Here is a 23,571-nt window from a genome sequence, read left to right as displayed (position 1 = left end):
AGGCAGGAATAGAAAACGTAGCCAAAATTGCAAGGTTGGAAAGTTAGCATTTTTAAGAAAACAGCTTTTGGCATATGTGTTTCTATATTTTAAATCCTATATCCTTCATATTTTAAGGACGTATGAGACAGTGAGCAGAGTGGTTTTTCATGCTTTAGTTATGATCCCACTGAAATTGATTCTCTGGTGTTTCTTGAAGTATCATGGAGTAAACTGCATGGTACTAAGAGGATACTATGTTAGGGCATATGGCTTCCAGTATGTGTGGGTAGTGAAATATGAACACCATTGATCAGATATATATATATATATATATATATATTTACTAAAAATAGTTTTTTAAAGCTAAAAACATGTAATGATGCTCTGAATAAAAATGAATGCCTTAGACCAAGAAAAACCTGGTCTTGCATGCTGCATTAATAAGTATTTATTAATTCAATGAATGAATGAATGGGTCTCTGTCTTGAAAGACACTTCAGAGAAAACCCAGTCTCTCTTACATTATAATAAAATTTGGGAACTGGGGCTCTTAACAAAAACACAGATTTCCAGGCTTCTTTCTCTATTGGAGATTCTGATTTATTTGGTCAATAGGGTGTCTGGAGGTCTGTATTTTCCATCAATGCCTTGGGGGTTCTTGCAGCAAGTTTTGAGAGAACTACGTTATGGAATTTTCTCTGATCAAGGCACTTCTCACATTGTAGTGGAGAAGAGTTAGATTTAGCAACGGAAAAAGCCTGTCAATCAGAATAAGCACGTTTTTTCCCCTAGTAAAGTTGCTGATTGTTAATAAGATTAATGCAAGTCATCTGTAATTTAAGGGCACACTGCTCATATATCTTGTTATACTTATTGTAATCTGCTTCATACTGTGACTATTTATATATGTATTTTATCTCCTTATGAGAACATGATAGGAATTAATCTTAGCCTATGTATTTTTATTGCCTCAGTGACTTCTAAGGTACTTTCAATATAGTTAAAATATGACTCTTACTAGCTCTCATAAAGTACATAAAACAGTAAATTACTATTTCACTAGCATCAGATATTAGTTACAATTTAGTTTTATGGAAAAGTAGGTGAGACCCATCAATTTGAATTCTGAGCACGCATCTCTCTCCTCCATGCTCTCAGATTCCCTGACATCCTTGGCTTCAGGGGTGGGGTGGACGGGGTGTCAAGAGATGAGGTCTGGAGGGAGATGAGAAAGGTCTAAGTTTCTTGAAGGCACTGCATAATTTGTGATGGTGCTATATTAGGTTGTCCTCAAACAGTTTCCCAGGATTCTCCTTGAGAAGAGAGTTCTGTGGCTTAATATGCTTGGGAATCCTGTACCCCCGCTTGGAATTAATAATTCAGGTTAGTACGATGAAAGGAGAACTCAGGCTCAGTGGAATGACTTTGATTTTGTTTAACCCTTTTATGAAAGTGAAGTGAAAGTGCTAGTTGCTCAGTCATGTCTGACTCTTTGCGACCTCATAGACTATATAGCCCACCAGGTTCCTCTGTCCGTGGAATTTTCTGAGCAAAAATACTGGAGTCGGTTGCCATTCCTTTCTCCAGCGGATCTTCCCGACCCAGGGATCAAACCCAAGACTTCTGCCTTGCAAGCAGATTCTTAACTTCTGAGCCAGCAGGGAAGCCCAACCCTTTCATAAAGCCATCTTTTAATAACTTTTAGGAAGTGTTTGCTTTTGCGTTTGCACAAGACATGTCTAGTTGAGTGGTTTTCAGAGTGCAGATCCACAATAAGTAGCTTCAGCGTCACTTGGGAACTTTAAAGAAAAGCAAATTCTTGAACCCTACTTGAGGGGCTTTGAATTAGAAACTCTGTAGGTGGGGCCCAGGTTTCTGCATTTTAACAAGCCCTCCAGCTGATCTGATGTCTGCTCATGCTTGGAAATCACTGCTTTAGGCTAATAAATTACTTTCAAGGGGTTCTGAATTTGTAATAAAATTGTCTGCATTGGGAAGTGAGCCATTTCAAAACTTTAACAAGTGTGCTATATACCCAAGATGCAGATTTCTGGGCCCTGCTCCTATTTAATACTGGGCTAATGTTTCTGGGGGTGGAGCTCAGGACTCTGCATCTTTTATCAGCCTGCGGGGCCACCTGTTCCAGAGCATGCTTTCCAAATGGTCCTGTAGGTTTGCAGGGGCCACTCCTGGGTTCCTTTCAAGTAGGGATTTTGAATATTCAAAAGTTGAGGGATTCGTGCCTCTATCTTATGAAACTGAAGGCATAAATCCTATTGCCTACAATGTAGTCTTATTGATGAATGGATGAAATGAGTGTTATTTGCTCAGTGGTGTCTGGCTCTTTGCGACCTCATGTACCGTAGCCAGCCAGGCTCCTCTGTCCATGGGATTACCCGGGCAAGAATACTGGAGTGGGTAGCCATTCCCTTCTCCAGGGGATCTTCCCAACCCAGGGATCGAACGCGAGTCTCCTGCATTGCGGGCATATTCTTTACCACCTGAGCCAACCAGGAAAACCAGAATGGATGAATAGGTGCTTAGTTAATTCAGTTTAGATTTATGCTGAGTGGAACATTCTTGATTCTCATATACTTCCTCAATTCTCAGCACCCGTTCTGGGGGACACAGTGGAGCATCTTTTTCCCAGGCAGTAATGATCCCTAGGGTAGAGGTGTCCTGGGCCATTAGAATAGACCATGGGGTATTTAGACCTGAACTTTACCTGGTCAGATAGACCAGTTCTTCAAACCAGTAGTGTGAGAGCTCCTTGAATTTGAATGACAATGGTTTGCTGGACGAAATAGGTATGCCTCTTTGTGGGTACCTTTATTTTTACATTTATTTTAATTGAAGGATAGTTGTGTTGGCTTCTGCCATACAACAGCACGAACCTACCCCTCTAGGTTGTCACAGAACACAGAGTTGAGCACTCTGTGCCCATAGAGCCATTTCCCACTGGCTATCTATTTTACATATTGGGAGGATCGCCTGGAGAAGGGACTGGCAACCCACTCCAGTATTCTTGCCTGGAGAAGTCCATGGACAGGGGAGCCTGGCTGGCTGCGGGACATGGGGTCGTGAAGAGCCCGACATGACCGAGTGACTAACACATATGCACAGCGTACACATGTCAATGCTACTCTCCATTCCTCCCGTCCTGTCCTTCCTCCCCCCACACCATATCCATGAGTCTGTTTTCTATGTTTGTATTTCTATTCCTGCCCTGCAAATAGGTTCACCAGTACCATTTTTCTAGATCATATATTTATGCGTTAATATATGATATTTGTTTTTCTCTTCCTGACTCACTTCACTCTATATAACAGACTCTAGGTTCATCCACCTCATTGTAACTGGCTCCGATATGTTCCTTTTTATTGCTGAGCAATATTCCATTGTATATATGTACTACAACTTCTTTATCCATTCATCTGCCAATGAACATCTAGGTTGCTTTCATGTTATGGCTATTGTAAATAGTGCTGCCATGAACGCTGAGGTACATGTGTCTTTTCAATTACGGTTTCTCGGGGTATATGCCCAGTAGTGGGATTGCTGGGTCATATGGTAGCTTTATTCCTAGTTTTTAAGGAATCTCCATACAGTCCTCCATAGTGGCTGTATCAATTTTCATTCCCACCAACAATGCAAGAAGGTTCCCTTTTCTCCACATCCTCTCCAGCATTTATTCTTTGTAGATATTTTTGGTGATGGCCCTTCTAATGGGTGTGAGGTGATGCCTCATTGTAGTTTTGATTTACATTTCTCTAATAATGAGTGATGTTGAGTACCTTTTCATGTGTTTATTTGCCATCTGTATGTCTTCTATAGAGAAATGTCTGTTTAGGTCTTCCTCCCCCTTTTTGATTGGGTTGTTTGTTTTTCTGATATTAAGATGCATGAGCTGCTTTTATGTTTTGAAGATTAATTCTTTGTCAGTTGTTTCATCTGCAATTATTTTCTCCCATTCAGAGGGTTGTCTTTCCATCTTGTTTATAGTTTCCTTTATTATTTTTAAATTAATTTCTATTAAGTATAGTTGATTTGCAATGTTGTGTTAGTTTTAGGTGTACAGCATAGTGAATCAGTATATATGAATACATATATCCACTCTTTTTTAAGGTTCTTTTCCCATTACAGAGCATTGAGTATAGTTCCCTGTGCTACACAGTAAGTCCTTATTACTTATCTATTATATCAATAGTGTATCAGTTGCCAGTCCCAATATTTCAATTTATCCTCCCCACCTTTCCCCCTTGATAACCATAAGCTTGTTTTCTACATCTGTGATTCTATTTCTGAGTACCTTTAGAGGCAACTCTTTGAAGAAATTGAGTGTGACATTATTGTGGGGATATTTTAAAGGAAATTGAACCACTGCAGAAACTGCCTTTTGTGTCCTATCTCAAAGGAAGCATTCTCAGCTGAGAGTCTTTGTGTAGTTAACTCAAACTTTGAAGGATTGTTGGATAAACAGATAAACATATTTGAGGTTTTAAAAAGGTTTGTATTTATAGAAAAGCCAAGGGTTCAGCTACTTAGGTTTCTCTAATGCTATTTTGAGAATAATAAACAGAAAAACAGCCATTTTGGGACATGCAATGCATAGTTGTTTATCAATACATGTGTTTATGCTGCGTGTCGCTTTTCCTCTTATGTTTTTAGCCTTAAAAAAGATGAACCCACAACTCTGATGAAATATGCTAAAATGAGAACAGCTAAGTTCTACATCAAACGGCCTGGCATTGCCATCATTCTGACAGCTCTGTAAAAAGCTGTATTGAAGAAATGAAGGAATATTTAGCAACTCAGAATTTTAAATGAAGGCCCAATTAAAAATTAAAAGGATCCTTGAATACACTTCAAACATTCTTATAAGCCTATTAAAAAGTATATATCATACATATATATATCACACCATCATACCCATAAATACTGTTTATCTAATTCTTATAGATTAGTGCCAGCCAGTGACAGGCAAATATTTAGGATGTTAGTTTTCTTTCCCTTGAATGCCTTGCACTCTGCCCTTTTCCAGTAGCAAGATGCTAGAATTTCCCCCTTTCATTGCCTTGGAGAAGAAATGAAGCAGATGTCTGCAGAAAATAAAGGAGTCAAATTTTTAGTATTTAATTGTCAAAGGCCCAGGTTTGAGCATTGACAATGATTGTGGAAAAACAAAAATAAGAGCTAGGCTTTGCTCTTCCCGGTCTGGACAAGAGATTTGGACCAGAAAGGGAGAGGAGAAGGGTCTGCCTGGGCTGCACTAGCGGAAACCAGAAACTCCTCAAGTTCATTGTATCTACAAAGACCTTATTTCCATGTAAGGTCACATTCTGAGGTTCTGAGGGGACATCAGTTTTTAGAGCATGCTAACCTACTGCATCACCCAAAAACGTATTAGAGGAAGCTTCCATTTTCCCTGTGGAGCAAATAAATACAAACACGGAAACAGAGGAACCAATGTCTTCGTCCTTCTCCTGTAGACAAGGCTGTCAAAGTGCAAAGCAGGGCCGATGCTCTGAGTCTATCAAGCTGAGCATCTGAACTTGGGTCTTCATGGTAGAGTGATTTAACCTGCCTCCAAGGGGGATGAAGTTGGGTGAGTGTGACTGTGATGGGTAGCCTTCTTTTTTTTTTTTTTAATTTTTATTTATTTTTTTTCCCAGTGGGTTTTGTCATACATTGATATGCATCAGCCATGGATTTACATGTATTCCCAATCCCGATCCCCGCTCCCACCTCCCTCTCCACCCGATTCCTCTGGGTCTTCCCAGTGCACCAGGCCGGAGCACTTGTCTCATGCATCCCACCTGGGCTGGTGATCTGTTTCACCATAGATAGTATACATGCTGTTCTTTTGAAATATCCCACCCTCACATTCTCCCACAAAGTTCAAAAGTCTGTTCTGTATTTCTGTGTCTCTTTTTCTGTTTTGCATATAGGGTAGCCTTCTTTGTACTGCCGTTTATTTATAATACAGAAGAACTGCTAGCAAATTGTAATCTGGAAGTGCAGAGTTCCTTTAAAATACAAATCTGGGTGTAATCGATAAATTGCAAAGCATCTGTGAATCTGATGCTATTTTAATATTTCATTTTTACTGTAAAGTTAGAGCATTCAATTCAAAATGAACGAAAATAATTCCTTTCCCCTCTTTTTTTGACTACGCCTCGTGGCATGTGGGAATCTTAGTTTCCTGACCAGGGATTGAACACATGTCTCCTGGGAATGAAAGCACAGAGTCTTAACCATTGGACCACCAAGGAAGTTTCCCCAAATAATACATGAATGAGAGTCTTCACTTTTATCTTATCAGATCCCCTTGGTATTTACCCAGACATGTTGTCCCACATATTTAAGAGCTTTAGTTGAAATAGTGAATGGCCCTTCCTTTTTTGGTTCATAATTGTCACACTAAATGCTGTGCTAATGATACTTAAAAATTAGTTTTTATTGATCTCTATTCTGGTTGAATCTGTGATGGTTTTGTATGGAGATGAAAAATGGGCTAGTAATAATGGCAAAAACATATAGAAATTTTATGGAAATTATATCAAATAGCATAAATCAGGGAAAAGTTTGTACATTTCCATGTTGGAGCTTATCAGAAAGGATCAAAGTTATGAAACTGATACAATCAGTTTTGTCTAGGACTTCACTGGTTTGGAGTCCAGTCAAATGTAAACAATTCCAGGGATAGAATGAAAAAGATGTGAACTTCATCATAACCATCTAGTAGACATATATATACAAATTCTGTATTGTCTAACTATTTTAGAAAGAAAGGGATCCCTGTGAATCCCTGAAAATTTTTGTCATTTTACATCAAAAACTGATTAAAATTTTTTCATGTATTAGGTCCATGAAAAATGTTCAGTGATTTGATATCTTAGGCTTGTTGTACTATTTTTTAATATTTTATATTCTTTTTTCATAGGTTTTCTAAGAGAACTGGGAACTTATTGCCAAATAAGACTTCTTGTTTAAAATGCCTGTGATAATACAAAAGTAACAGTTCTTTCTAAATATAATCAGTTTATATTGTAGTTCAGTCCATGGGGAATCAGTTTAATTTATTTGATTTTCATTTTTTCATTTTTTAGTGACTTTTTTAGTGACTAAACAGTCACTGTTTTAGTGACTGTTTTGTTTTTTAGTGAATTCTCTAAATTTTGTCACTAATTCTGTTTGACTTATTTCTCCACTTTAATAATTATTATTGGTGTCAATGTTTAAATTGTTTAAGGGAATACAGGAGAGGTTTTTGGAGCTACTTTTTAAAGGATGTATCTTTTAAAAGGTTTAGTTAAGAAAAATGTCCCTGCTTCTGCTAGAAAATTGTTTTTATTCTACAATATACTAAGCTGTAAATAATTATTCTAAAAGGGATTTTTATCTGTGGGTTTTCCTTTTATTTATATCTAAGGAAATGGCAACCCACTCCAGCATTCTTGCCTGGAAAATCCCATGGACAGAGGAACCTGGTAGTCTTCAGTCCATGGGGTCGCAAAGAGTCAGACACGACTGAGGGACTTCACTTTCTAAGATATTATATGTTATGTGATTACAAATACATTTAATGCTGCTTATTCAAATAGGCATGAGGTTTACATATTCTGAAAAGAACTAACTTTCTGACTTGATTTAATTAGCATTAGACCAAATTTAAATGTGGATGTCTTAAAAATGGACAGGCTAGGGAGAGTAAATTATCCAGCTACTATAAAACAAAGAAAAAAATACAGCTGGTGAAGGAAATGAATAAGAAGTAGGAAGAAATAACTGCATCTCATAATTTTTTATCATCTGGACTGTAATGATGGTGTGAAATTCTGACATCCTCTTTGGGAAGAGGATGTCCACACCTACATGTGGACAGCAGAAGCATCCCAACTGGCCATCTTTGAGGTTTTGAGCATAGTTCAATTTTTTGTTTTTTCTAGATGACTGCCACTAGTAGAGTGGCAATTTGTCTTATAGAAATGAAAACAAATTGATAATGATTGTGATAATGGAGTTTCTTAGCAAATGAGAATGCTTGTATGCTATGCTGAAGTCTTGATTTTGGTTTCGTTTTGCTGCGGCTACTATCTCCAGTGCATGCCTTACTTTCTGCTCCTTTGGGTTTAGGTCAGTGGTGCTCAAAGTCTACTGTGAACCTGAATGACATGAAGATCTTTTAGAGCAATTGCAGAACCAGTGGCAGAATTTCTGAGTCAATAGAGCTGAGATGCAGACTGGGAGTCTGCCTTTACAACAGGTTCCTGGGTGCTGCTGATGACTTTGGTTCTGAACCACCTTTGGAGACCTTCCGGTTTCGGTGAATTTCATGAGCGTTATCTAACTTTGGCATAAGAAGACCAGTAACAGTTTAACACAGTATTTGTTACAAAGACATGTCTTCATAAGGGTGGATCATGATTTTCCCCATATTTACCAAACCGGACATGTGGATTTTTAAATGTTGACAATGATGAACAACAAAGATTTTAAAAGAGCATATTATTTTTTTGTCTAATAAAAATTTAAGATATTAATTGCTTTTCAAATTTCACCTGTATTTTTAATAATTAATAATAATTGATTAAACAAAATGCTATTTATCTTCACATGTTAAGGTTTAAGGTATTTATATGTACATGTAGCTAGAAGTTATTTGATCCATGCTCTGAATATTTCTTTTTCATAAAAGTTAGTGGTATACAGCATTCCCTGCTCATGTCAGAGATCCCTAAGATGACTTATTATCAGAACCTTGGGGACAGATTACTTATACTACCTCGTCTCAACTTGCTTCATACTTCCCTTCACAACTGCAAACCAGAACTTCCCTGGTGTGGTGGGTGGGTGGTGGTTTAGTCACTAAGTCGTGTCCAACTCTTACTACCCCATAGTCTGTAGCCCACTAGGCTTCTCTGTCCATAGCATTTTCCAGGCAAGAATACTGGAGTGGAAGCCATTTCCTTCTCTGTGGGATCTTCCCAACCCAGGGATCAAACCTGGGTCTTCTGCACTGCAGGCAGATTCTTTACCAACTGAGCTACTAGGGAAGCATGTTTGGAGTCCAGTCAAACCTAAACAATTCCTGGGACAGAATTTCAAAGATGTGAATTTCCAGAGTAACTGCCAAGCATGGTAGTCAATACTCTGGTCTGTCCAGATTCACTGTGTGCTTGTTACATGACAAGCGTTTCTACCCAGATAATTCACTTAATCCTCACAACAAATTTATTATTCCAGTTTCACAAGAAAGGAAGGGGACTGAGCCTAAAGAAAGGATTCATCCAAGTAATAGACAGAAAGAGGCACTTCCACGTTCTGAGTCTGAGCCTTCTGATGCCTGGTTAAGGAATCTTCCTACAACTTTGCTTCTATTTTATAAAGAAATCAAAGACGGTAAGGAAAAGTTGTTACTGTTGCAATTATTTGAAACTATGCACACGACCTATCGATTTTATATGAACAAATTTGGAGTGCTAATTGGGAGAAACTGATTCCAATTCATAATGAAATTGTTTCTTTTTGGGAGATTTCTGTTTTAGCCAATAATAGGAATAAGGAAGCTTTTTACCTTTTAAAAACTCTATACCTTTTGTAAAGCTGATTAAGTTACGGACACTTTTCTCATTGAAAAGGCACATGTACACAAATACACACCACTTTATAGTCTTCAGGGGATTTATAGATGGCTCAGATGGTAGAGAATCTGCCTACTATGTGGGAGACCGGGTTCTATCCCTGGGTCGGAAAGATCTCCTGGAGAAGGAAATGGCAATCCACTCCAGTATTCTTGCCTGGAGAGTTTCGTGGACAGAGGAGCCTGGTAGGCTACAGTCCATGGGGTCGCAAAGAGTCGGACACAACTGAGCGACTAACACACACTGAAGATTTTCTTGATTCTCAAAGAATCCACTGACCATAAAATACAAACCACCCTTCTGGTTTACTCAGCCCAAGGGTGGGGTAGGGGTGGTAGGAATCTTTTTATAGCTACTTAGAAATTAAAAACAAGTTCTTGGATTCTTTCTTTGGAAATAAAGGTGTTAAAATCTTTGAAATGAGCAGCTTATAAGCTTAATGAAATGAGTTCAATAATAAAGTCTAATTTATGAACACTGTGGTGTGTTTGGTTTGAAAGAGCAAAGAATGGAGGACAACAGAAGGAAGAAATAGGGGAATTGAGAGAGAGTAAAAGAAGGAAGGGGGCAGCTGGAGAGGAGAAATAGAAGGGGAAACATATGGGCCACAGACCTGCAGAGAGTGCAAAAATACTGGAGGAAGAGGATGGAAAAGAGAGGGGAAAGAAGGAACCATTACAGGGAATCCATCTCCAGCCTGATTCTGGTTCCCATTGAGCTCAGTCACTCAGTCATGTCAGACTCTTTGCGACCCCATGGACTGCAGCCCTCCAGGGTCCTCTGTCCATGGGATTTTCCAGGCAAGAATACTGGAGTCAATTGCCATGTCCTCCTTCAGAGGATCTTCCCAACTCCGGGATTGAACCCGAGTCTATTATGTCTCCTGCATTGGCAAGTGGGTTCTTTACTACTAGGGCCAGCTGGGAAGCCTGTGACAGTCTCTAGGTCTCGCTAAGTGTTGCTTCCACAAGAGTCAGGCCCATGCTTTTTATCAAAATTAATTTTTTCTACAGATGAAGAAATAGACCTTTCCTGATTTAGGTTTGACATATACAGACTACCACGTGTGAAACAGATAGCTAGTAGGTACCTGCTATAGCAAGGGGAGCTCAGCTGAGTGCTCTGTGATGACCTCGATGGGTCAACATTTGCACAGCCATCCCAAACAAAGGCAACTGCAGCTTAAGCTCAGATTTAGACTGTGCTCAGTTCTGAGTTACTGCCACCACCTAGAGACAGTTATCCAGACCTAGAAGTTTAATTCCTTCAAGGCAATGCCTTTAAAAGTCTGTAATAGGGACTTCCCTGGTAGCTCAGTGGTAAAGAATCTGCCTGCTAGTACAGGAGATGTGGGTTCCACTCCTGGTCCAGGAAGATCCCCACATGCCGTGGAGCAACTTATCCCGTGGCTCACAACTACTGAGTCTGTGCTCTAGGGCCCAGGAGCAGCAACTACTCAGCCCACTTGCCCTAGAGCTCATGCTCCACAGCAAGAGAAGCCACCACAATGAGAAGCCCTTGTACCAAAACTAGAGAGGGGCCCCTGCTCTCTGCAATGAGAGAAAAGCTTCCATAGCAACAAAGACCCAGCGCAGCCAAAAATAAATAAATAAAATTAATATGAAAAGGTCTGTAATACTTCAGGGAGTGATAACAGTGAGGAATCAGCTATTTATGCAGCACAAAATTGTGCTTGCACATCTTGGTCCTCTAAAAATAGCACTTTATTTTTCCATGAGTGAGAAATCTCATTATTTTATACTATTAACCAAGGCCCATTTCCACCTCCCTCCCCCGGATCCAGCCAATTTAAGTTCTTTTTATGAATGTGTGTTTTTGAGATCTTTAGAAATTTGAACAAAAACCCAATTGAAAGCCAAATTTTAACTGTCTAGAAGCCCTACTTTTGGCTTTATAAGGTCATAAATATGGTTGTTAGTTAAGAGAGAGGTAAGTTGGACTTACTGATTTTGTCTGTTTTAGACAGACAAAATGTCTGTTTTGTCATTTTCCCTTCATAACTGTACCAAGTAAATGATAAGAACAGGCACCAGCAGCTGACGAACAGCATCTGCTGTATACCTGTGCTCTTCTGATTCAATCTGCTCAAATATCCGTGTGTGTGTGTTTGCAGTTGCTCAGTTGTGTCCAACTCTTTGCAATCCCATGTCCTGTAGCCTGCCAGGCTGCTCTTGTCCGTGGAGTTTTTCAAATTCTGTTAGTGTGGGTACAATTCTCAACACAAGGAAATTGAGGCTAAGAGAAGTTAAGAAACACCTTCAAGGTTAATAACTGGTTATTATTGCACCAGGTTTCAACCAAGCAACCTTGTCTTCAGAGCCCATCCTCACAATTACACCATTCTGTCTATAAGACATTAACTGAGTAGGTCTATGGCTTAAATTTAACCATGTGCCACAATCATTACTTTCTTGAAATATTAACTGTGATACAAATACATAGAAGAGAACGGATTAAAGAAAATATGTTGGAGTATAGTTGATTTATAATGTTGTGTTAGTTTCTGGTGTAGGGCAAAGTGATTCATTTACACACATATAAATTATCATACTGATACATTCTTTAATAGATTCCTTTACATTATAGTTTATTATAGGATAAAGAATATATTCCCTGTGCTATAGAGTAGGTCTGTGTTGTTTATTTATAAATAGTGTGTATCTGTTCATTTCTAACTCCTAATTGCTCTCTCCCCAATCTCCTTATGCATTCAGTAATCATAAGTTTGTTTTCCATGTCTCCCAGTCTGTTTTGTAAATAAGGTCATTTGGGTCATATTTTAGAGTTCACATAAAAGTGATGTCATATGGCATTAGTCTTTCTCTGTCTGGGCTGCCTCACTTAGTATGGTCATTTCTAGGTCCACGTGTGTTGCTGCAAATGGCATTCTTTCACTCTTTTTTTTTTTTTTTATAGCTGAGTGGTGTTCTGTTGTGTGTATATTATATTATATATATAATACCATATCTTCTTTATAAGAATAAATATTTTAAATTAATAAAATACATGTAAGATTTCCTTCAGTGACATATATTTTGCTTTTCAACTTCATTTCTCTTTTCCCATTTCTATTTCAAGAGTCTCAGCAACTTGACACTGGCCCTCCTGCCCTTGGGTCCTGCTGTGACCGGACCCCGGAGTCCAGTCCTCCCTCCTGGTCCTGCCAGGAGCGGACCCCGGTCCTTCTGCCCGCCCCGCTGTGACCCCGGGGCTTGCTCACCGCAGTTGTCCTCGTCCACGTGGTTTTCGCAGTCGTCCACGCCGTTGCATTGCAGCTGCTGAGGTAAGCACTCGGTGGTGTTGCCGCAGGGGAAGTAGCCCAGGTCGCAGGGCACATTCTGCGCTCTGCCGGGAGCGACTGCGATGTGGAAGGGGAGAGGGGTTTACACAAGGCCCTGCACGGAGTGACTCCCCACCGTCCGCAAACCTCCTCATCCTGGCAGGTCCCACCTTCCCTATGCTGCCTCACCTTGAGCATTAGCCTGAGGCCAATGCTTTTCCAAGAACCTCCACAACTAAAGGAAGTTCTTTGCCACATCTTCAGAAAATGCCAGGATGCTCCGCTCTTTGCCTTTGCTCATATTTCCCACCTGCAAGGTCCTCGTCATTCCTCTTTTCTATGAAAGGTCTGCCCATGCTTTAGAGTTGAGCTCAATTCCCCTTTTCTCTTTCAAAAAATTTTCATTCAATCATTTAAAAAATCAGGACTTTCTTTCATTCTTACTGTTGACTGAGGATCATGGCTGGTTTGGTACTGGGGTGGAAGAGAACAGGCCAGGTATTAGGAACTGCTGGAGCTCACTCATATGTGGGGGTAGGGGGATGTGACACCTGTTTAATGTTAAAAATCAAGTTGTTATTTTGATATTAAATTGTATGAACTATTTATATATTTTGGATATTAACTCTACTGGTCATATCATTTGCAAATATTTTCTACCATTCAGCAGGTTGTCTTTTCAATTTTTAAAAAAATTAAAAAAAAAATTTGGCCATGCCATATGGCGTGTGGGATTTTAGTTCCCCAATCAGGGATTGAACCTGTGCCCTGTGCAGTGGAAGTGTGGTCTCCTAACCACTGGACTGCTAGGGAAGTCCCTTTATGTCCTTTCATTTTGTTGATGGTTTCCCTTGCTGTGTAAAAACTTTTAAGTTTAATTAGGTCCCATTTGTTTGTTTTCTCTTTCGTTATCTTTGCCTGAGAGGACAGATTCAAAAAAATATTGCTATGATTTGTGTCAAAGAGTGTTTTGCCTATGTTTTCTTCTAGGAGTTTTCCTGTCTATGGTTTTTCTTCTATGGTTTCCCATCTTACATATAAGTCTTTAATTCATTCTGAGTTAAAACAATTTGGTCCAGTTCTATTTTTTGAAATTTTTAAAATAGGAATAAAGAATGACTGTTCCAAATATAAACTTATAATATTGGGTCTGCTTTGCCACACATGCCTTACACTAGCTATTCCTCAATCCTGATGGGCTACTCTTCATTGAATCTCTGTTCAGATGGTTCTATGCCTTTTGGATCCAAATAAGGAAGATTCAGTCATTTCTGGTTGTGAAGCTTAAATGGAGTAAGCAAACATCTTTTCATGTCTCTGTTTATGTTCATCTTGGGTGTGTGTGAATTTGCAAAATGCACTCACCAAGCATCAAAGGGAGAGAAAGGCAGCAGAAGGACAATGAGTGGTTTCATTTGAATCATTTTTTGCTTATTTTTAAATTTAGTCCTAAATTTGGTAGTAAGCTCTTTTCAGATAAGGAGTGAACAGATGAGACAGAAAAGTTTAAAAAAATGGGATTTAGTGCACATGTTGCTAAATTTAATAACAAGGAAAGTATGTGGCTTAGGAGTAGATGTATTTCTAAATACGTTTTTGAAGATTTCCTGACTATAGTAAATGAAATATTAAATATATCTGGCTTCCCTGGTGGCTCAAATGGTAGAGAGTTTGCCTGCCAATGCGGGAGACCTGAGAAATGCTGGTTTGATCGCTGGGTTGGGAAGATCCCCTGGTGAAGGGCATGGTAACCCACTCCAGTATTCTTGCTTGGAGAATCCCATGGACAGAGGAGCCTGTCAGGCTACATTCCATGGGGTCTTAAAGAGTTGGACATGACTGAGTGACACTTTCACTTTCACTGGATATATTTATGCACTGAGAAGAAGAAGGTGGCTCAGTCATGTCTGACTCTTTGTGACCCCATGGACTATACAGTTATGGAATTCTCCAGGCCAGAATACTGGAGTGGGTTACCATGCCCTTCACCAGGGGATCTTCCCAACCCGGGGATCGAACCCAGGTCTATCATGGCAGGTGGATTCTTTACCAGCTGAGCCACCAGGGAAGCCCAAGAATACTGGAGTGGGTAGCTTATCCCTTCTTCAGGGGATCTTCCTGATTCAGGAAGTGAACCGGGGTCTCCTGCATTGCAGGTGGATTCTTTACCAACCGAACTATGAGAGGTTATGCAGTTGGATCAGAATATTAATAATTTCAACAGACACTGTGTAGTGATAGATTCAGAACTGAATGAAAAAGACCTAGCAGAGCACTCGTGAGGCAGGGAACATCTGATGACTGAAAGCATGGCAGTGATGAGGTGCTGGCTCTGTCAGCATAGTATAAGTCAGTACTTAATATTGGCACAAATGTATCTTGCTTTTTGAAAGACCTGAATTTAGATTTTTGTGATTATAGCTTTTTAATTTAAATACTCTCATATCAGACAAAGATCACTTATAATTTAAGAAATTCATAAATGATTTTTTAAAAAACACCCTAACGGAAGAATTACTCTAGTGCGTAAGAACTCAAATAAATATTGCAGTCAAAACTTGAAGCAATTTGGAAAAAATGCATAATAATTTTAATTGCAACAGCAGAGACTGTTTTTTAATGAAGCACTTAAATGTCTTTCTTCTCTTGGAAATCCTATGAGATTGTGTGCGTGCTAAGTCGCTTCAATTGTGTCTGACTCTTTGTGACCACATGGGCTGTAGCCCGCCAGGTTCCTCTGTCCATGGGATTCTCTAGGCAAGAATACTGGAGTGGGTTGCCGTGTTCTCCTCCAGAGGATCTTCCTGAGCTAGGGATCAAATCTGTGTTTCTTATGTTTGCCTGTACTGGCAAATGGATTCTTTACCACTAGCGCCACCTGGGAAGCACCCTATAAGATTAAGTAGATGGAAAAACTGAGGGAGAGCTCCATGAGCTGATTGCCAAGTGAAACACAGTGCTGAATGAAAATCAGTGACTTTCTTTTTCTCTGCCTAAGAGCAAATTACTGTCATTCCCGTATGACTAAAAATATGTATGTGCATTGTCTGCATTTTGTGGGTCTGGGTAACGCACAAAGAAGGGACAGATGGTCCAGACTCTGTTCAGTGATCTTAACTTCTCTTTGACTCAACTGGGTCCCCATGTAATTCCCTGGTGGCTCAGGGGCAAAGAATCAGCTTTCAATGCAGGAGGCTCAGGTTCCATCCCTAGGTTGGAGAGATCCCCTGGAAAAAACAATGGCAACCATTCTAGTATTCTTACCTGTAAAATCCCATGGACAGAGGGGCCTAGCAGGTCCATGGGGCTGCTATGGGACAGTCCATGGGGTTTCAAAAAGAGTTGGACATGACTTAGTAACTGAACCATAACAGTAATGTAACTGAAGGGCCAGAGTCAAAGAAGAAGTGAAGTGAAGCATTTTAGTAATGTGGTTTCGAGGAAACTGTCCTTGTTTCCATATCAGTTCAGTTCAGTCACTCAGTTGTGTCTGACTCTTTGCGACCCCATGGACTGTAGCATGCCAGGCTTCCCTGTCCATCACCAACTCCCGGAGACTACTCAAACCCATGTCCATCGTGTTGGTGATGCCATCCAACCATCTCATCCTCTGTCATCCCCTTCTCCTCCTGCCTTTAATCTTTCCCAGCATCAGGGTGTTTTTCAATGAGTCGGTTCTTTGCATTAGGTATTAGAGTTTCATCTTCAGCATCTATCCTTCCAATGAATATTCAGGACTGGTTTCCTTTAGGATTGACTGGTTGGATCTCCTTGCAGTCCAAGGGACTCTCAAGAATCTTCTCCAACACCACAGTTCAAAATCATCGATTCTTTGGTGCTCAGTTTTCTTTATGTTCCAACTCTTATATCCATACATGACTACTGGAAAAGCCAAAGCTTTGATTAGACGGACCTTTGTTGGTAAAGTAATGTCTCTGCTTTTAAATATCCTGTCTAGGCTGGTCATAGTTTTTCTTCCAAGGAGCAAGCGTCTTTTAATTTCATGGCTGCCGTCACCATCTGCAGTGATTTTGGAGCCCCCAAAAATAAAGTCTGCCACTGTTTCCATTGTTTTCCCATCTACTTGCCATGAAGTGATGGGACCAGGTGCCATGATCTTAATTTTCTGAATGTTGAGCTTTAAGCCAACTTTTTCACTCTCCTCTTTCACTTTCATCAAGAGGCTCTTTAGTTCTTCTTCACTTTCTGCCATAAGTGTGGTGTCATCTCCGTATCTGAGGTTATTGATATTTCTCTCAGCAATCTTGATTCCAGCTTGCGCTTCATCCAGCCTGGCATTTTACATGATGTACTCTGCATATAAGTTAAGTAAGCAGGGTGACAATATGCAACCTTGATGTACTCCTTTCCCGATTTGGAACCAGTCTGTTGTTCCATGTCCAGTTCTAACTGTTGCTTCTTGACCTGCATACAGATTTCTCAAGAGGCAGGTCAGGTGGTCTGGTATTCCCATCTCTTGAAGAATTTTCCACAGTTTGTTGTGATCCACACAGTCAAAGGCTTTGGCATAGTCAATAAAACCAAAGTAGATGTTTTTCTGGAACTCTCTTGCTTTTTCAGTGATCCAATGGATGTTGGCAATTTGATCTCTGGTTCCTCTGCCTTTTCTAAATACAGCTTGAACATCTGAAGTTCATAGTTCATGTACTGTTGAAACCTGACTTGGAAGATTTTGAGCATTACTTTGCTAGCGTGTGAGATGAGTGCAATTGAACCTTCTTTATCATTGCCTTTCTTTGGAATTGGAATGAAAACTGACCTTTAACGGTCCTCTGGCCACTGCTGAGTTTTCCAGATTTGCAGGCATAATGAGTGCAGAACTTTCACAGCATCATCTTTTAGGATTTGAAATAGTTCAACTGGAATTCCATCACCTTCCCTAGCTTTGTTTATAGTGATTCTTCCTAAGGCCCACTTGACTTCATATTCCAGGATTTCTGGCTCTAGATGAGTGATTACACCATCGTGATTATCTGGGTCATGAAGATCTTTTTTGTACAGTTATTCTGTGTATTCTTGCCACCTCTTCTTAATATCTTCTACTTCTGTTAGGTCCATACCATTTCTGTCCTTTATTATGCTCATCTTTGCATGAAATGTTTGCTTGATATCTCTAATTTTCTTGAAGAGATCTCTAGTCTTTTCCATACTATTGTTTTCCTCGATTTCTTTGCATTGATCACTGAGGAAGGCTTTCTTATCTCTCCTTGCTTTTCTTTGGAACTCTGCACTCAGATGTTTCCGTATAGTAAAGTGGTTATGATGGGGCTGGCTACCTTTGGTGGGGAGTGACATGAGCTGACCCGAGTCATGTTTAAATCTTGAATCCCTCTATCAAAACTAAAATCTTAAAGGTTTCAACAAATATGTCTTGGAAACTAAGTTCCTACTGATTTAACTTTAGTAGAATAAAAGTTAGCTTTTACTTTTGACAGACCTTGACAGAAACGCACAAGCACTTATGGATGTGTCTAGGGGAACTCATTTTTTATGGAAAACAGTAACTCAGTGAAATTATAGCCCTTATTTTGTAACAACATTAAATGTTAATATGGAAGAATGTCAGCTTTGTTGCTCTGGAATCAGTTCAGTCACTGCATTAAAGGCAGTTCTGCAAACTTAAATTCAGAATAAAGGAGGTGAATATAATTGGTATATTTAATTGTTTATAGTATTTCTGAATAGCCATGACTTGGCGAACACTAAGATAAGAGTTTTATTGGATTCTGTGTCTTATTACCAACATTTGAAATCCCTTTTATACTCTATGGAAAAATATGCAATATTCCTATTTTGGGGGTAACTATCCACAGAATCAAAAGTGAAGAAGGAGTTTGCTAAAATACTTTGTTAGGAAGTAAAACTTAAAACAACAAAACAAGGAAAACCAAGTACAAACTTTCCATATATTTAACCCATTTATTTTATAATTTCTATCTTAAATACCCAGGTCTCCCACATTGTGGGTGAATTCTTTACCAGCTGAGCCACGAGGGAAGCCCAAATGCTAACTATCAATAACTATTTCAGATATCCAACAACAAAAAAATTAAAATACCAGTAGTAATAGAGGATTCTTAAATATATTATGTAATTACAGAACTATGTGTCATATAGCTATGTGTTATATAACTGAATCACTGTGCTGTACCCTGGAAACATTATAAATTAACTCTACTTCAGTAAAAAATATCCTCTTCTTAAAAAAATCTGAAGCTATTTACAGATAATTCAAATGCCCGAAAATCTGGTTTATTGGCTATAGATGAAAAAACACTGATTTGTAATCAGCTGGTTTTCTTTAGACTTTTTGAAAAGAGGGAGGGCCAAGCCAGTGGCTCTCAATCAGGGATGATTTTGTAGCCTGGGGACAGTTGGCAGAGTCTGGAGATTTATTTTATATTATTACCACTTGGCAGGAAGTGTTACTAGCATCTAATAAGTAGAGGCCAGTGATGCTGTTAGACATCTCACAATGCACAGGACAGTTCCCTCAAAGATTTGTCTTCCTAAAATGTCGATAGTGCCCGGGTTGAGAAACCCAGAAATAGGTGTTGATGAAGCATCAGTGGGGGAAAGCATTCCTTTTCAGCAGCCTAGAGCACATGCGCTCACTTGCAGGTAGGCAGTTTGTTACTTTTGTGACTTGTTTACCTCCTAGTGGAGATTTTCTAGCTGCTTTCATGAGATCTTAGAAGTGGGTGGACATTACCAAACAGAGGCACCACTGCCGCTGTTGAGTCTCTTGGAAGGTTGTTAAGTAACGCAGGGAAGAGGCTGCGTTTATTCTGTGCCCTGATGCCAGGGATGACATTCAAGTTAGTTATAAGGAGTCATATCTTAGCTACAGGAATCATTAAACAGTGGATGGGGTTACTGAGACAATCTCTGGAGGCTTTGAAACATTGGATAGATAATTTAAGAGTATTCTGTTAAAATTAAGTGAATTGGGAGCAAAATATTTTCAGGCTGCTTGAATTCATTCCCTCAGTCTGTGAATAACATAAACAGATATTTAAAGGAAATTATCATTCAAAGGAATATTTTCAGTTCAGTTCAGTCGCTCAGTATTGTCCAACTCTTTGCGACCCCATGAATCACAGCACTCCAGGCCTCCCTGTCCATCACCAACTCCCAGAGTTTACTCAAACTTATGTCCACTGAGTCGGTGATGCCATCCAGCCATCTCATCCTCAGATTTTGAGATATAACAAAAAATCTTGAAAAATTCAATTGCTTATACCTCAATAAAGCTGAAACAGTAAAAAAAAAAAAAAAAAAAACCAAAACCAAAAACAAGTAAAACAAAAACAATGACATCACCAATATCCTTGAAGAAGAAACGTTAAAATTTTATATAGTTCTGCCTCTGTAACTCAACTTGCTCCTTACAAAGTCTGGCTCATATAGGTCACATAGTCTCAGAAAGTGGGGACTTAAAATACTAGGAACTGGAGTTTATCTCACTCACCCTTGTCCTGCTCTTTGCAATTGCCCATCCCTTGCAAACCTGCTTCATGCCTGTCCATGTAAAGGTTAGGCATCCCCCTCCCTGTCTTGACTGCTGTTCCCATGCACGTGAGACCCCTTAGTTTAAATCAACCTATTAGCAGCTAGTGTTGCCCTACTATAGTAGATTGACCTACTATATAGTTGACCTACTCTAGTAGGTATATAAAAACTCTAAAACCTCTTTGTTTGGGACTCAAGCTCAGAGTGTTAACTCCTCTGGGCCCACCAGCATAATAAACCTGAGTTATCCAACTCTCCGAGTGGGCTTGGTTTCTTGATTACTGGTTTCTGCAACATCCTGACAAAATCCTGGTACTCAATATCTCTTCATGATCTTGTCTTCATCCAGTTTCTTCTTATAACTCATTTGGGGCCAGATGAACTAGATGTTCAATTTCTCCTCACTGCAGACTGACTGCAGAACTTACAGAGCACTGACTCAAGAGCAGAATTGTCTGTGGTCCCCAAATGTGCGAGGCACACTACTTTTCCTTCCAATAAAATGGGAGGGGGCCTTGATGCCATGTGGCAGTGGATCTCTGTTCTACGCACTCTCCCGTCTCCTAGACAATGATTTCATTCCTTCTTTCCTTGAGCCTACATTGCACACTCTGCCTCCTTTGTACCCTCTTCACACTGGTCCAAAGTCAGCATCTCCCCCCATTTCCATCCTTCTCTCGTGCTCCAGATGGATCTGATGATTGTCCCTTCTCTCTTAACCACATCCATTTTCACCTCTTTCCTGAAACATGTTGTGTCCCCCTTCTTAAAAACAAGACTAAAGAAAACACATTTCATTCCCCACACCAGGTGCATCTTTATTTTGTATCTCCCCCTTTTAGCAAAACTTGTCAGAAAAGTCCATACTGGTGTATCTGATTCTATTTTGGGTTGTAACTTTACTTCTAAGAGCTTCCCTGGTGACTCAGATGGTTAACAATCTGCCCGCAATGCAGGAGACCCAGGTTTGATCCCTGGGTCAGGAAGATACCCTGGAGAAGGGAATGCCAACCTGCTCTAGTATTCTGGTCTGGAGAATTCCATGGACAGAGGAACCTGGCAGGCTACAGTCCAAGGATAGCAAAGAGTTGGACACAACTGAGCAACTAACACTTTCACTTTTTCACTTTACTTCTAAAGGTTTGGAGATCTATTGAAACCAGATGAATTTGGGTTATCATGTTTGTAACAGGGAAGAACAACGCTGATTCCATATTGAAATGGCTTCTTTTACTTTAAACTTTGTATGGCTTTTGCTACACTTAATCACTAAAGGGATGTTGCCTACAGCTTAAAGTCTACATAATGGCCCATCTCTGGGAACCTTGAGGGTTAAGGGTTAAGCTATAATACCTTAAGTTAAACTCACAGGAAACATCCTGACCAGATCCTCCAGTAAATGGCTACAGGAAAGAAGAAATTAACATATCCTTTCTGGAGTCTGGCTAGAACCAGAAAATATTTGGAACAACTTACCACCCTTTAACTTTACCTCCTCCCCTCATGCTTTTTGTTCTATAAAAGAAACCTGGGGAAGGTAGCTCTTTGGGGCACTAGTCCACCATCTTTTTGGTCTGGGGGCTTTCTGAATAAAGGCACTGTTCCGTATCCCAACAGCCCATCTCTTGATTTATTGGCCTGTCATGCGGAAGAAGTATGAGCTTGGACTTGCTAAGACACTGATGCTCTAGGGCCCTTGAGGGCATTCGTGTCCTATAACTGACCACAGACTCCTGTGCTTTTGGAGTTCTTTCAGCTTCTTGTGTTTTTTCCTCCACGGTTCTTTACCAGCTGTCACTTCAACTATCGTTAATGAGTCTGCTCTGTAGTCTCAGCACACTCATTACCATTTCTAATTTATTACGTAAATCTGCTGTGGCTAAAAATGCAGATACTTGGACATGACATGTAGACCTCTGTGTAAAGTGTGAACCAGCGAGCTATGAATGAGGGTCTGAAAACGGTGAAGGCTTCTTTTTTCTTTTTTAATGCCTGGGTTGTCAAGAATTAAAGTTTTGGAGATTCTAGGAAGAGTGATCTTTAGCTGGGTGAGATGCTATTGTAAGCATTGCTCAAGGCTTATGGTTCTGCCATAATAAACATCCAGTGAGCATTTGCTGAGTGAGTGCACATACTTCCCAACACACAGAATAGCTGGGAGTCCTAAATCTTGTATTTTTACATTTCTAGCCTATGTGTCAAATTGTGACACGATTCTTTGTCTACTGTCCAACCATCCCATTTGATTCCTGCTCAGTGACTGACCGCAGGTTATTGATGACATTGCTAGTGCACCAAAAAAACAGGCTTGAAGTCAAGGTCAGTTAAACATCTTCCTAACGATCTTTCTACCCAGCAGCTCCTTTCCACTCCCATTGTCTTGAAGAAGGAATTCATAGGGCCTGGACTCCATCTCAGGCCTGTCCGTGCTGGTCGTGCACGGCCACCTCTCCAGTGGACTCTGAACTCTGTGCTTAGCGCCTGTGGGAATGACAATGGAAGGATAAGACCCTCTCTGGGCAGGGGAATCTTGAAGATCACATCCACGTTAAGAGAAAACAGACACTAATCACCCCTGCCTCCAGACAGTATCTATCGGAATGTAACCACAGGCTTATCGGTTATTAACTGGTTGGAATGTAACCGTGGGCTTATTGATTACTAACTGTTTGAACACATAACATGTGAATGATGGGGTTATTGTGATTGTATTTACCCTTCCTTTGTAAGCCTAAAGGGATTTGGGCTGGTGGGTTTGGACACGTACACATGGGGTATAAAAGATTTTCACAAATGCTGGTCGGGGCCCTTGGCTGAGAGGAGACTCTGCCTTGGGCCCGCCGGTGTAATAAACTGCGCTCCACTATCTGCATTGTCCTTCTGAGTGAGTTTGTTTCCCAGAAAGCATGGCTAGAACAGTCTCAGCTGTGATTCCAATCTGGATTATCTCACATCTGACTGATACAGTTTTTTTTTTTTTTATAGTACATGATTATTTTAATTTTTTGGAGTTTTAGTCAGTTTAAGTTAGAGCATTGTAAGGAGAGACCGTATAGCATAATGTGATAAACAACAGGCTAATAGCTGGGAGACCTGGGTGCAAGTCCTAGA

General features: G+C 40.0%; 1 protein-coding gene across 1 annotated transcript in view; it reads right to left on the bottom strand.

The window, feature by feature from the left end:
• The window catches only part of RXFP1 (relaxin family peptide receptor 1), a 95,042-nt gene extending 81,759 nt beyond the window's left edge, over positions 1 to 13,283 (bottom strand). The window contains exons 1-2 of the mRNA XM_043900736.1: positions 13,238 to 13,283; positions 12,868 to 13,005 (exon numbers count right to left, since the gene is read on the bottom strand). Of these exons, the coding sequence (XP_043756671.1) occupies positions 12,868 to 13,005; positions 13,238 to 13,283 (184 nt within the window). The remainder of the gene's footprint in view (positions 1 to 12,867; positions 13,006 to 13,237) is intronic.
• Between the last annotated feature and the right edge of the window lie 10,288 nt (positions 13,284 to 23,571).

The sequence above is a fragment of the Cervus elaphus genome, chromosome 5 (assembly GCF_910594005.1).
Source record: "Cervus elaphus chromosome 5, mCerEla1.1, whole genome shotgun sequence".
Classification (NCBI taxonomy): domain Eukaryota; kingdom Metazoa; phylum Chordata; class Mammalia; order Artiodactyla; family Cervidae; genus Cervus; species Cervus elaphus.
Note: the sequence above shows the minus strand (reverse complement) of the source record. Positions and strands in the feature narration are given on the sequence as shown.